Raw genomic sequence first — 11,665 nt, 5'->3', positions numbered from 1 at the left:
CGCAGTGAAACACACGCACACGCACACACATACACACATACACACACGCAGGGCTCATCACAGACAGGGGGGAAGCGGGGAGGAGGAAGAGGAGGCACACCGCATTACGTTCATGGAAACCAGGATGCAAAACAAGCGTGGTCAGAGACATCATACGGGTATTCGCGTGGACAGCCCACCGGAAGAGCGACCCTGGCGCCGCCGACAGGGTGCGTAGGAACATCACCGCACCCTTGGTCCCGGTTCTTTCCCCTCCCGGCTCTGAGCCCACTGCCTTTCAACGTCATGAGTATATCGAAGAAGATGGTATCCGTACATCGCGGAAGACTTCGGCAGGCATAAGCTAAACGGCACAGCAGGGAAGCGACGGCAGCCAAGCAAACTAAGGAAAAAGAAAGCATGAAAAAGCGGAAACACAAGAAACAAGAAAAAAGGAAACATGTAACGGAAAACGTAGGCAGAAAAGAAAAAAAAAATGGTGATGAGAAGAAACAGGGGTAAAAATAGAACAGCACAGCAAGACGATCGCTAGTAATGCATGGAATCCTTATCTAACCACAATCAGAGACGGAACTAGGAGAGCACGATGCTCCGGCCACACTAGACCTCAACAAGAAAAGGAAAGGCACAGGCTATGAGGCAATGGGAGGTCGTCATATTGGGATCAACAACAAATTTGCCGCTTTTCCATGAGGCAAACAAGAAAAAGAAAAGAAAAAAGTCAATGGTCAAGGTGAACACGAAGCGAAGGCGGATAATTGAAGGACAACAATAATGAGTATGCAACTGAAACAAAGGCGGACTAAAGGGGAAAGATAAGGCGAAGACCAAGGCGGAAGGGGGGAAAGTGAACATAGCATCAAAAAATAAACACAGAAAGAAATGGAATTTTTGAAACCGAACATAAAGGCAGGGAGAAGACATTCCTTGAGGCCGGGCATCACCCACAAGCCTCGATTCATTGAGAGCCGTAGTAAACACTGCCTTGAGATTGGGGATAGTAGTACGTTGTACCAGGGGGCGTCATCATGCCGCCCATGCCCATGACACCGCCGGCGCCGGGCGCATTCGACATTCCATAGGAGGAATTTGGATACATTTGGTTAGCATCGTAGAAATATACCGTACCACCTGCTTCGTGTGCGACCGTGCCCGGTTGAGCCGGTTGCTCGCCCGACGTGTGCGCACCGGGCACCATATACGGCACCTGTTGCCCCGGAGGGAAGGGAGGCACAGAGGTGCCGGGCCCTACTGCGGCATTGTACGGGGGGAATTCGGTCCCGGTAACAGAATAGTAAACGGCGCCAGGTGGGTAAGAACTGGGATAGAATGCTTGTGGCTGTTGAAAACCATATGGCTGGAAGGGTTGGGCATGGATTGCACGCTCGGGTATATGGGATAAGGGTGTCACCGACGAGTGAGCCGAAGCAGCATAGCCGGGCGCATCTGAGCCATAGACGGGCCCGTTTCCAGGCATCGGGACCTGATGATGGAATGGCTGCTCCTGCTGCGGCTGAGGAGGATTGTATGGAAAGCTTGCTGGCGTCTCAATGTCGGCAACAGAGACGGCCTTCTGGGGACGAGGTTGGTGCATCGGTATGGGCGCCGGACGGCTCTCCCGGAACACTGGAGGTTGAGGCTGTGGTTGTAGAGGAGGAACTGCTGTAGGAGGGCCGGGTGGCGGGGGTGGTAGTCCGGCTGGTGGTCTTGGAGGTGGAGGTAAACGGACAACGGGCTTACCGTTGTCTGTGGCCACGATCGTCTGCCTGGAGAGAACCGAGGCTGCCGGCGAGTGGTATCCTTCTTGCGAGGGCGCCTTGCCGAAGGACGACCTCCTACTGATGCTAACGCTTGGAGTGTATGTGGAACCTGCATAGATACTAGGCCGTCGTCCTGGAAAGAATCCGCTTCGACGCCCACGGAAGGCCTGTTGATTGGGCCGGAGCGCCCGCGGGATGAAGATGAAAGATCGCTCTGTTGCGGGGAAGATATAACGCGCAGGCTGCCCGGGAAGCGAGATTCGGACAGGTTTATCGCGGCGTAGAGGAGGACGGTGCTGTGGTAAACGGGTGTGTTGCTTCTTTGGAACATTAGGGTATGAGATGGGTTGAGCCATGCCCGGTAAGTAGACCACGACAGGCACGTTCCCTATCATTGTAGTACTCGAGAATGACCTATTGGGCGGGGACGATCGAGGAGCTGTAGGAACTGGCTTGGGGGGATAAGTTGGGAGAGTCGCAGGCGCCGCAGGCACTTTCGAGGCGGGTGCATCATCTCCAGCAACAGTATCATGCAGATCGTGCGTCCACTTGTTTTCGCTTGCATCTGGTTTGACCTGGTTCCTGCAAGCAGTTAGCATGAATGTTCTGTCTGCCTCAAAAGTGGAAGAGCTAGAAGTTAGGCTCAAGCGTACTTGCGCACATTGCCGTCCACGATGAGACCGTATGGTCTTGACTTGGACTTAGCAAATGATTTGTGACCGTTGGCTGCAGTATCGGTCGAGCGTTTGTCGTGAAGGAAGAAGCTTCCTCGGGTGGGCACGAATGCTGGGTTTTCCTCCTTTTCCTTTGTATACTTCTCATTATCACGACGCCTCCTGTCCGTCAGGCTGTCTTGTTTTGGCTCTGCCGGAGGCGCCGACGGAGTCCTCCCAGTTTGCTGGCCAAGCTCTCCCTTCAGGTCGTCAAAGTGGATTTCGGCCACCCCAGTTGTCTTGTCTGACAGTCTCATTCCGTTCATCATCGCTTCAGTATCTGACATGACCGTTCCCGTGTGGCGTTTCCCGGGCGAAGTTGAATGGCGGCGCCCGAGCTTCTGGCTTCCGGCAGGCATACGGCCGTTGAGCTGGGGAGGGTGAGTATTGCCCGCATCCCGGGTCACGGACGCCTCATCATCACTCTCATCGCTGCCCTCGCCATCGGCATCCTCCTCATCTGGATGACTGATAATGGATCCTTCGCTTAGGGAGTCGTCCTCCAGTTCTCCATCTAGTGAGCCCTCATCTTCGCCCTCTTCGTCTCTCCTTCGGCGGCGACTAGCACCGATGTTGTGTCGTCGTGGAGCCATGGTAAAAGGAGGGAAAATAGAAAGCAAAAAATCACGGTAAAGGTTGGATTCGAGGTATGCTGGGGTGAATCGTGGTGGTGGGAAAGGGCGTCAAAGTGCACCGACCAGCAGCGGCGAGAGCGGCGGGTTGCAAGACAGAGAGGATGGGTAGAGAAGTAAGGTAGCTAGCTAGTAGGTCTAGATAGGAAGAAGCCCGCGAGCAACACGTTCCCGGAGAACCAAATAGACAAAGGTAGAAGAATAAAAGAAATCACGAAAGCTAGAGCAAGAGGGTGCACCTCAGGAGTGAGGGCAGGGAGTGTTGAACGGATGGACGAACTGGGGAGATTTGGTGGTTTTGAGCATGAGCCATGACATGCTCTTTCGATGTCAACCGCCTCAATCCGGTTAGCGCCCTCCCCAAACCACTTCAGGGATTCTAGAACTGCGGTTTATCTACTTTTAGTTGTTTAACGCCAGCTGATCGTCCATCAGAGCTCCCCCCCCCTCCAATTTGCTTTTGAGAACTCCATATGACACTGGATTTTCTGCAAACATGGTTCCCCTCTTACATTATACTTTTCAACCAAACAAACTCCCGGTTCCCAGTCAAGGTCTAGGTATGTCGACATCCTGAGCATTACTACTATTGACGCCCGTTAACTCTGTCCGTCCACTCACATTGCCTGGTTCTGTTTACCCTGACTAAGCCCGCCTGGCAAGCATCGGCCTTAGTGTATCTGTACCCAGTCTGGCGCAATACGAAGGGGCATGGTTCATGTACCAGTACACCAGAGGGTTCTACTGGCAGTACTAGTAGTGCTACTAGCTGATCGTTTTATGCTACGTCTCAGCCTTCCATGTGATACGCGGTGCCAGGACTTACAATGCGAACTGGAGGAAATGGCTAATCAGTCCATTGGTTACTATAATGCTTCATGGCTTACATACATTGTATACAAAAAGTCTCGGCTGGGTATCAAGGTACTGAGGACTTGAATCCTCAATGCTTCTATAGCGCCGTCCACGGCCGTCTTGATCCTCGACCGACGGGGCATGAAGTCCATGCAAGGATGGAACAACTCATGTCACAACTCACTATGACAACGATCTCACATCGACCAGATTACAGAGCCGGGCATTGCAAGGCTCCGTCTTTTCACCAGCAAGGAGATCTGGTTTGGTTCTTCATGGGCGATGGCTTCGTGTATTTTCTTCCGAAATGCGCACACGTTGTTCAAGGCGCGCGAACCATCCTTAATCAAAGGTGATCTTCTTTCCTTGACCTTCAACAATGGCTCCACTGAGCTTCTGGACAGTATCTTGATCGTATCTGATATACTCCGGCTTTCCTTGCCTAGCCTTGCCCGGTCGCGACTGGCGAGGCTGCTCACCCGTCGAATCGTGCTCTGCAGGCCCAACCTCGCTGATGTCTGCGGTATCGTTCTTCTTGCCTTCGCCGTCCTTACCGAATCGCTTCTTATAGCGCGTCGTGGCATCTTCGGCAAATTCCATGCGCATCCGCCTACCGAGCAGGTTGTTCACCCAAACTCTCTTCTGTCGCGGTTTCTTAGACTTTTTGCGGCTTCCGGCGTCAGACTCTTCTTCCTCTTCATCATCCTCCTTGACCAGCACGTAGCCCTTCACCGCTGCTTCGGCTGCTGCAAGATCCTCAAACACTACCCAAGCATAACCCTTGCATTTGCCGGAGTCTTGGAATGTGGCCACATGTACGTTTGCGATAGTCCCGCATTGGGAAAAGTGCTCTTCGATGAGTTCCTTCGTAGCGTCGAAGCCGAGGTTGCCGACAAATATCCGCTTTGACGGGGGATTTCCAGATGCTGCACCCGAACTTGCGTTCTGACCCTCTCCTTGAGGCTTCTCTGGCCTTCCGGAGAAATTCTTTGCATCTTTGATGAGCACGCGACGTCCGGAGAGAAGCTGTTCACTGAGGCCCATTGCCTCCTGGGAGGCCTTCTGCGTGGAGAAATCGACGTAAGCGAAACCTTTGTTCTGGGCTTTTCCATGCTTATCACCAGACTTGGGCATGTGAATTCTCGTGATGGTCGTATCTGCAAAGGAGCAGTTGGTCGTAAAGAACTTGCGCACGTCATCTTTCGTCGCGAAAAATGGCAGGTTTCCGATCCAGATGCCATACTCGGAGCGCTTCTGAGTGGCAGCGTTGTCATTGTCTGCAGGAGTCCCTTCTGTTTTCTTCTCCGTAGTAGTGGTATCCGTGGGGCCTTCTGAGGCCTTCTTCTTCAGCTTTCGCAGAGCCTTCTTTGAGGGAGGTTCCGGTGCAGAAACATCGATCTCGATCTCGGAGACCTCTGGGAGCTTGCGCTTCTTGTGATTTTCCTCGCCTATGCCAGCCATGGTGTAGTGGGTGAAGTAATATGAAATAGAAAATATACTTCACAGAAATAGGTTGAACAAAGCCAATGGGAGGAGAAAAGAACCTTCACTTGAAGAAGTCACAGCGGCAATCACTGATAGCGGAGGGAAACTTTTTTTTACGGCAGGCAGAAACTCTCCGCCTCAACACCAGATTCTCCAGATCGGCGGACCGCTTAAACGTGACCGGCCCAAACACGGCCATCTCGAGCCTCATTCAGCCTTCGCTCCTGTCCGCCCCTTTCACCCGCCCACGACTCTGCAACTTGAGGCGCCATCCAGGTTTCTCGTTGTTTGCTTTGCTCATTTGTCATCATGTCGCATATTATTGATGATGCCCAATCCGTGACTGAAAGTCTACCGGATGCCCCCGGGGGCGCCCCTACCAAACAGTCGTACCGATCATTCAAGTGAGTGTGGTCCCCTGAATGCCTGGGGCGGCGCGTTGCTAATTCGACCGATCTACTATTTAGGAAGAAGTTCGCGAAGCTCAAGGTTAAGTTTGAGCTGCAGATGCGAGAGAGCGAGTCTCTCATCCGTGAAGGGTTGCGTATCGAGGATCTGTCCAAGAGGATTCAGGCACAGAATGAGTATGTTGCGCGCCTACGTCTATAGCTTGTCGGTCGCTTACAGTTGATCAACCTGCAGTCAGCTCCTAGAAGTTCTCCTGGAATTCAACGACAGTCTCCATGTGTCCCCAAGTGTGCGGTACGATCTGAGCGCGCCGGAAGATGCATCCTTCTTACCACCACCCGAGCGAGACATTCCGAAATCGTACAATGACCCTGCCGTAGCGAGCTCTGTCTTACAAGAAGCCAAGGCTAGACTGGCTGCTGGACGTTTGTCCAGCGATGCTTATCGTGAGGTGGAGGAGGATGTCAAGCGCGGACAGGCTTTTGCACCGCGTATGCAGTACAGCACTCTGTCGACATTCCCCCATTCCGCGCCTTTGCAGCCAGAGAACCCCGACGACTGGAATCCCGCGCAAGAACTTGGGTTTCTGACTCCCGAATACGAGACCGAATATTGCCTGGCTCTGGATGCTAAACTGGGCGACGACGAGGCCCTGGAGCAGCTTGAGGTTGTTCCCAAAAAGCCATCACTAGCGGAACGCGAGAGAGAGGCTGCTCTTCGGAGCCACGTCTCTGTACACAATTGGTTACGCCAGAATCAGCCCCAAATATTTCTTCAGGACAACGAAAACGCCTCGGAAAAGTCCGGCTCTCGACCCTCCAATCTACGCACTTCCAAGAGGGCTCCGGCCCAATCGCGCAAAGAGGAGGATGTGTATGATGATGACAGTATCCTGGAAACTGCGTCCACCTCTGGAGGTACGAGAGGCAAACGCAAGCGCGATGAAGATAGCGGTTATCGGCCCAAGGGTGGTAGCAGTCGCTCAAATCGGAAGAAGAAGGATGATGAGAATGCCACCCCCAAACGCCCTTCGAAGCGATCTTCGGGCGTAGGTGCCTGAGACTGCCGATCGACAAACTCGGATCTTTTCCTTTTGTATCAATACATACTTTCCTTTCACCCGTCTTCTTTGCCAATCATGTTTGCAAGTCTCATCGAAATCACGGCAGATAGTGATCCATTTCCAATATTGGGAGCGGACAAGCCTGCTACACGTTATGGGTGTTACCAAGGGGCCATCCCCAGTTTACAACCATGAATTTCCTATATCCGCGTATTCATCTGATCCATTGCTGTACTATGTGTTGGAGCGGCGGCTTCACTACTTACTTCCCCGCGCTGCTAATATGATGTGATATACCTCAACAATAATTACGGAAACCTTATAACTAGATCTCATAAGTGCGATGTGAAAGCAGTCATGTAAAAACCGATACATATTCATACGAATTAGACTAACCTAGTAGTGATATAACAATGCTAGTGTTGCCATTCTCCCGGATTGGGAATGCGGCTTCACGTGCGGCTCCACCAGCGGTTTGCCTGGTTTGCTTGGCATGCCGAAAGTCTTGTCCGACTGCAGCTCCAATACTCCGATTTTCACAAACGCCCTCTATCAGAACGCAATAGAATCGCCTGCTCGGCCATTGGTATAACTCGGAGCGGCAACCAGATCTCTACACTATGGCCATTACTATTCTCCCTCCAGTTGTGGAGGATGTCGACGTTCCGTACTCCGACTCGGAGGACGACGCCATGTCCGTGGATTCAGATGGAGGAGTCGATCTAGCAGCGGGAGATGCCACAAGACCTAGCAAGCGGGTTCGCTTAGTGGAGGGAACGAATATTGGCGCTGGAGTTCTCACACCGGGTGAGATTGTAACAGACGACCCGCAATGGATGAGGTTGGTTTTGCCCAATTGCTATATCAGCTCAAGGCGCAATTGATTGACACTTGACTGCAGAGGACACGGCACATACACTAACCCACTATCCACCTCCATCATCGCCACTGTCGCCGGTACGGTTCAGAAGACCAACAAACTGCTCTCCGTCCAGCCCCTACGCGCCCGCTATACGCCTGAGATCGGTGACCTGGTGGTGGGGCGCATTGTCGAGGTGCAGTCTCGCCGATGGAAGGTTGATGTCGCTGCTCCCCTTCTCGCACAGCTTCCTCTCTCCGCTATCAACTTGCCCGGTGGTATCTTGCGTCGACGAACGAGCGCCGATGAATTACAAATCCGAACCTTCTTCAGCGAGGGTGACCTCGTCGTTGCTGAAGTCCAGTCGGTACATTCGGACGGAGGCGCCTCGCTGCACACCCGGTCGCTGAAGTATGGTAAGTTGAGGAACGGCGTGTTTCTTGCGGTGACGGGGACGGGTGGCAGTGGTGCGTCCAGCTCGTCGGTCAAAGGTACTTCGGGGGCGAGTGCTACGGGAGCGGGAGCCGGAGGTGCAGCGGGTGCTGGTGGAGTAGTTCGGTCGCGCAGACAGGTCTGGACGATCAATACAGCCAATGGAGGTGGGGATGTGGATGTGATTTTGGGAGTTAATGGATACATCTGGATTTCCAAGCACGCCGATGGAGCGGCTGCTGCATCGTCGACAACGGAGAATGTGTCAATCACGCGCATGGAGGAAATGGTGTCGAGTTCCATCTACTCGAGTCAGAACGATGACATCCCGCCACAGACGCGTCGGGAGATTGCCCGGTTGGCGCAGTGCATTCGGGTGCTTGTCAACGGAGGAGTCCGGGTGGACGAGGAGACGGTGATGGGAGCCTACGAAGCCAGCTTACAGGTGGATCTGGAGGTGGGAGATGAAGAGGATGAAGAAGATCGGGGCAAGGAGGGCAGAGAATATCTGGAGGGCGACAAGGCTCGTCGGATTCTGGATTTGGTGCTACAACAACTATAGGGTTGTATATGGCTTTTCGAACCTTTCGATAGTAGTTCTCGTGAGAATAGATACCCCGACAAATGGACGAACATTACTGCCTCAATAATGGGTGTGTTGTAGTAGAGTTTCACCGAGACTAACTGATTACCATCCTCTTCTGTCTATTCTTTCATCTTGTGATGCCTTCAACTTTTGCCTTTTTGGGGCTGATAAGCAAAGACCCCGCATCACGTGGCGATAACAAGGCTGATTATTGGTAGATCCAAAGAGAGTTAAAAAGAACAGAAGGGATTCACACAAGAATGCAAGTAAAGGAGATCAGAAGATAAGAAATCAAAAGTAACCAAGCAGAAGCAAGAGTAACACCAAACAATTCAGGGATCCGAGCGAGGGTGGCGTTGATCAGGAGGGGGGCGTGACCAGTTGGCTGCCGCACAATTATTATTATTATTATTCTTATTATTCTTTCTGGTGTTCCTTCTTATTCTGGATTCCTTCACTCTTTCTCTCTCTCTTCCTTCTTACCTTCTTCTTCACTTTCATCTCTTCATCCACCCATTGGGGATTTTCCATCCAACACTCTTGCTTTCTTCCAGCCTTACCATGTCCTTCGTGTCAGAATCACTCTTTCTACTGTCTACCATTACCTTTACCATACCCTCAGTATAGCCGACCGGGTTCTGCCGGCCACACTTGGTGTTGCCTTGTTCCTAGTAGTACAAGTTCATACTTGTTTCTACATTCCGGTCTCCCCTTTGGCTTATTCATAGCAAAAATTCTCGGATACATTATCCCGCATTTTCTCCCGTGAAAATTCTTCTTGCACTTAGCAATCCTTTCTTTGCAATCACCTCCAAGCTGGTCGACATTGCGCGCATTCATCATGCCGGACCTGCGTCGTCAAGTGTTGGAGAGTGGCAAAACCATCTCTCGTAAAGCTGCTTCCCGCGAAGGCTCTCGACGAACTTCGCGCGCCAACTCTGCCCAGAATTCCCGCCAGTCCTCTCAGAATCAGAGCCGATATGGATCGGACGAGGAAGATCTTGACAGTCTCAGTGATGATACGGCCATGAGGTGAGCACTCCATAATCACTGCTTTCCCTTCCCTTCAATTATTTTTTTGGTTTCCCCTCCGAACGGAATGATGTCATCGTCGTCCGTTCCATCTTGTGTGCTCCGTTACTAATGCGTGTTTTACGACCCAGCATTGGCTCGTTGGACGATCTAACCGATAACCCCGACCTGGACAACCATGATTGGGTTGAAGAGCTTGGGGATGTCATCCAGGATATTCTGGACCGCAAGCGTAGTAGTAATCTGAGTCGCGAAGAGGCCTATGCTGCATTTTGCCGACTGGCGAAGTATCACTATGTCGAGGAACAAATTCGCGGTCGCGTCCTCGACTTGGTAGCGGCATTCAACCGCAGTATCAAATTCGAGACCAGTGTGCGCGAAACGACGCTGGCGCTTCGTGCCGTTGAGCTCCTCGCCATTTCAGCCTACGATAACACGATCTACGAGCATGTCGAGCCCTTGCTGACTCGTACTGTACGAGATTCAACCTCCAACACGGTCAAGGCAGCGGCGATTCACTGTCTGGGCGTCTGCACCATCCATGCAGGCGCTAGCGAAGATGGGATTCTCGACCAGATGACGTTCTTCTTGGACATCGCTGCCTCCGACGGGCAGTCGATCGGTGCCGGGGACGACGCAGCCAGCGTTGTTGCTGCCCTGCAAGAATGGGGCGTGCTCGCGACCTATATTGACGATCTTGAAGGCGAAAGCGAGGACGCCGTGCAGATCTTCATGGACCAGCTGAACAGTGGTGATTCGGCCGTCCAAATAGCTGCCGGCGAGAACATCGCGCTCTTGTACGAGAAGAGTTACACCCCACAGGAGGACGAGGATGACGAGGACGAAGAAGAGGAAGAATCGGAAGAGGAAACATTCCTGTCTGGAGGTCGCGGCAACGGCCCCAAGTTGATCAAGCGCTACAACGCCTACCACAACACGCACGAGCTTGAACAGCAACTCCAGTCGCTGGCCAAAGTCCACAGCAAACGGATCAGCAAGCGCGATAAAAAGAGTTTACACAGCAACTTCGCCTCCATTCTAACGACGGTGGAGAATCCCCGTCGCGGACCTATGTACAACACCGCCATCGACCAAGACACCAACCGCCATTACGGCAGCAAGCTGACGGTCAAGATCGGCCGACAGGGCGTGATGAACATTGATCGCTGGTGGAAATGGACGCGGCTGAGCTCGCTTCGACGCACCCTGCAGGGCGGCTTCGCAGCGCACTACTACCAAGGCAACCGCGCCGTGCTGGAAAGCCTTCCGGTGATCATGCGCATGGACACGCCGTCGGACCGAGGGTATGCCAAGCGCACGGCCAAACATCGGGATAGTCGTCGATGGGCGGTCCACGAGGCCTCGGACGAGGATTAGAGAAGCCATGTGACACATACATCACTTGTTTTACTGGGTTTTTAAGTTTGATTCCCTGTTGCGTTAGATTTATTGCAGCGGGTGTTACTGTGATGTCTTCCCTGTTCTTATGCATTTGACTTTGTACCCCGTTTCTAGAACACAGAACAGACGCGGATATTACTCGCCGCAGGTATCTCGCAGTGTGATAGAAACGAATAAAAGCTTACATCCATCCATACATACTTGACATATAACTATGTATAGGAATCATTTTCAGTTATTGATTGCTATATGATAATTTCAGTTAACTAGTGTATATAATGCTGACTACGTTACTATTTACTAACTATTCAATACATAACTTAAATCTCAATCCATGACGGCATCAATAGTAAGACCCAATTCGGCACTGCTTTTTTTATGTCAATAGTCAGTAGTTGGATAAGAACAAGAATACATCCTTCATTACACGCACATTAAA

General features: G+C 52.1%; 4 protein-coding genes across 4 annotated transcripts; 2 read left to right on the top strand and 2 right to left on the bottom strand.

Annotated features, from left to right (window-relative positions):
* Positions 1-679: 679 nt before the first annotated feature.
* On the bottom strand, positions 680-3,148 carry BO79DRAFT_55285 (uncharacterized protein). Its single transcript, XM_025689414.1, has 2 exons — positions 2,414-3,148; positions 680-2,342 (listed from the first exon to the last, which is right to left on the bottom strand). Exons 1-2 carry the CDS (start codon positions 3,064-3,066, stop codon positions 959-961), a joined length of 2,037 nt encoding a protein of 678 aa, XP_025543537.1. The 5' UTR covers positions 3,067-3,148; the 3' UTR covers positions 680-958.
* An 817-nt stretch (positions 3,149-3,965) lies between these two features.
* Positions 3,966-5,527, bottom strand: BO79DRAFT_207135 (putative RNA binding protein Rnp24). The gene has a single exon (XM_025682115.1). It carries the CDS (start codon positions 5,419-5,421, stop codon positions 4,303-4,305), a length of 1,119 nt encoding a protein of 372 aa, XP_025543536.1. The 5' UTR covers positions 5,422-5,527; the 3' UTR covers positions 3,966-4,302.
* A 158-nt stretch (positions 5,528-5,685) lies between these two features.
* Positions 5,686-8,817, top strand: BO79DRAFT_188187 (uncharacterized protein). Its single transcript, XM_025680580.1, has 5 exons — positions 5,686-5,849; positions 5,913-6,029; positions 6,088-6,901; positions 7,483-7,757; positions 7,818-8,817. The coding sequence occupies exons 1-5, from the start codon at positions 5,755-5,757 to the stop codon at positions 8,767-8,769; spliced, it is 2,253 nt and encodes a 750-aa protein (XP_025543535.1). The 5' UTR covers positions 5,686-5,754; the 3' UTR covers positions 8,770-8,817.
* Positions 8,818-9,268: 451 nt separating this feature from the next.
* On the top strand, positions 9,269-11,498 carry BO79DRAFT_242985 (IFRD domain-containing protein). The gene is made up of 2 exons (XM_025685248.1): positions 9,269-9,825; positions 9,957-11,498. Exons 1-2 carry the CDS (start codon positions 9,635-9,637, stop codon positions 11,200-11,202), a joined length of 1,437 nt encoding a protein of 478 aa, XP_025543534.1. The 5' UTR covers positions 9,269-9,634; the 3' UTR covers positions 11,203-11,498.
* The last annotated feature ends 167 nt before the right edge of the window (positions 11,499-11,665 follow it).

The sequence above is a fragment of the Aspergillus costaricaensis genome (genome assembly GCF_003184835.1).
Source record: "Aspergillus costaricaensis CBS 115574 unplaced genomic scaffold BO79scaffold_4, whole genome shotgun sequence".
NCBI classification, from domain to species: Eukaryota; Fungi; Ascomycota; class Eurotiomycetes; order Eurotiales; family Aspergillaceae; genus Aspergillus; species Aspergillus costaricensis.
Note: the sequence above shows the minus strand (reverse complement) of the source record. Positions and strands in the feature narration are given on the sequence as shown.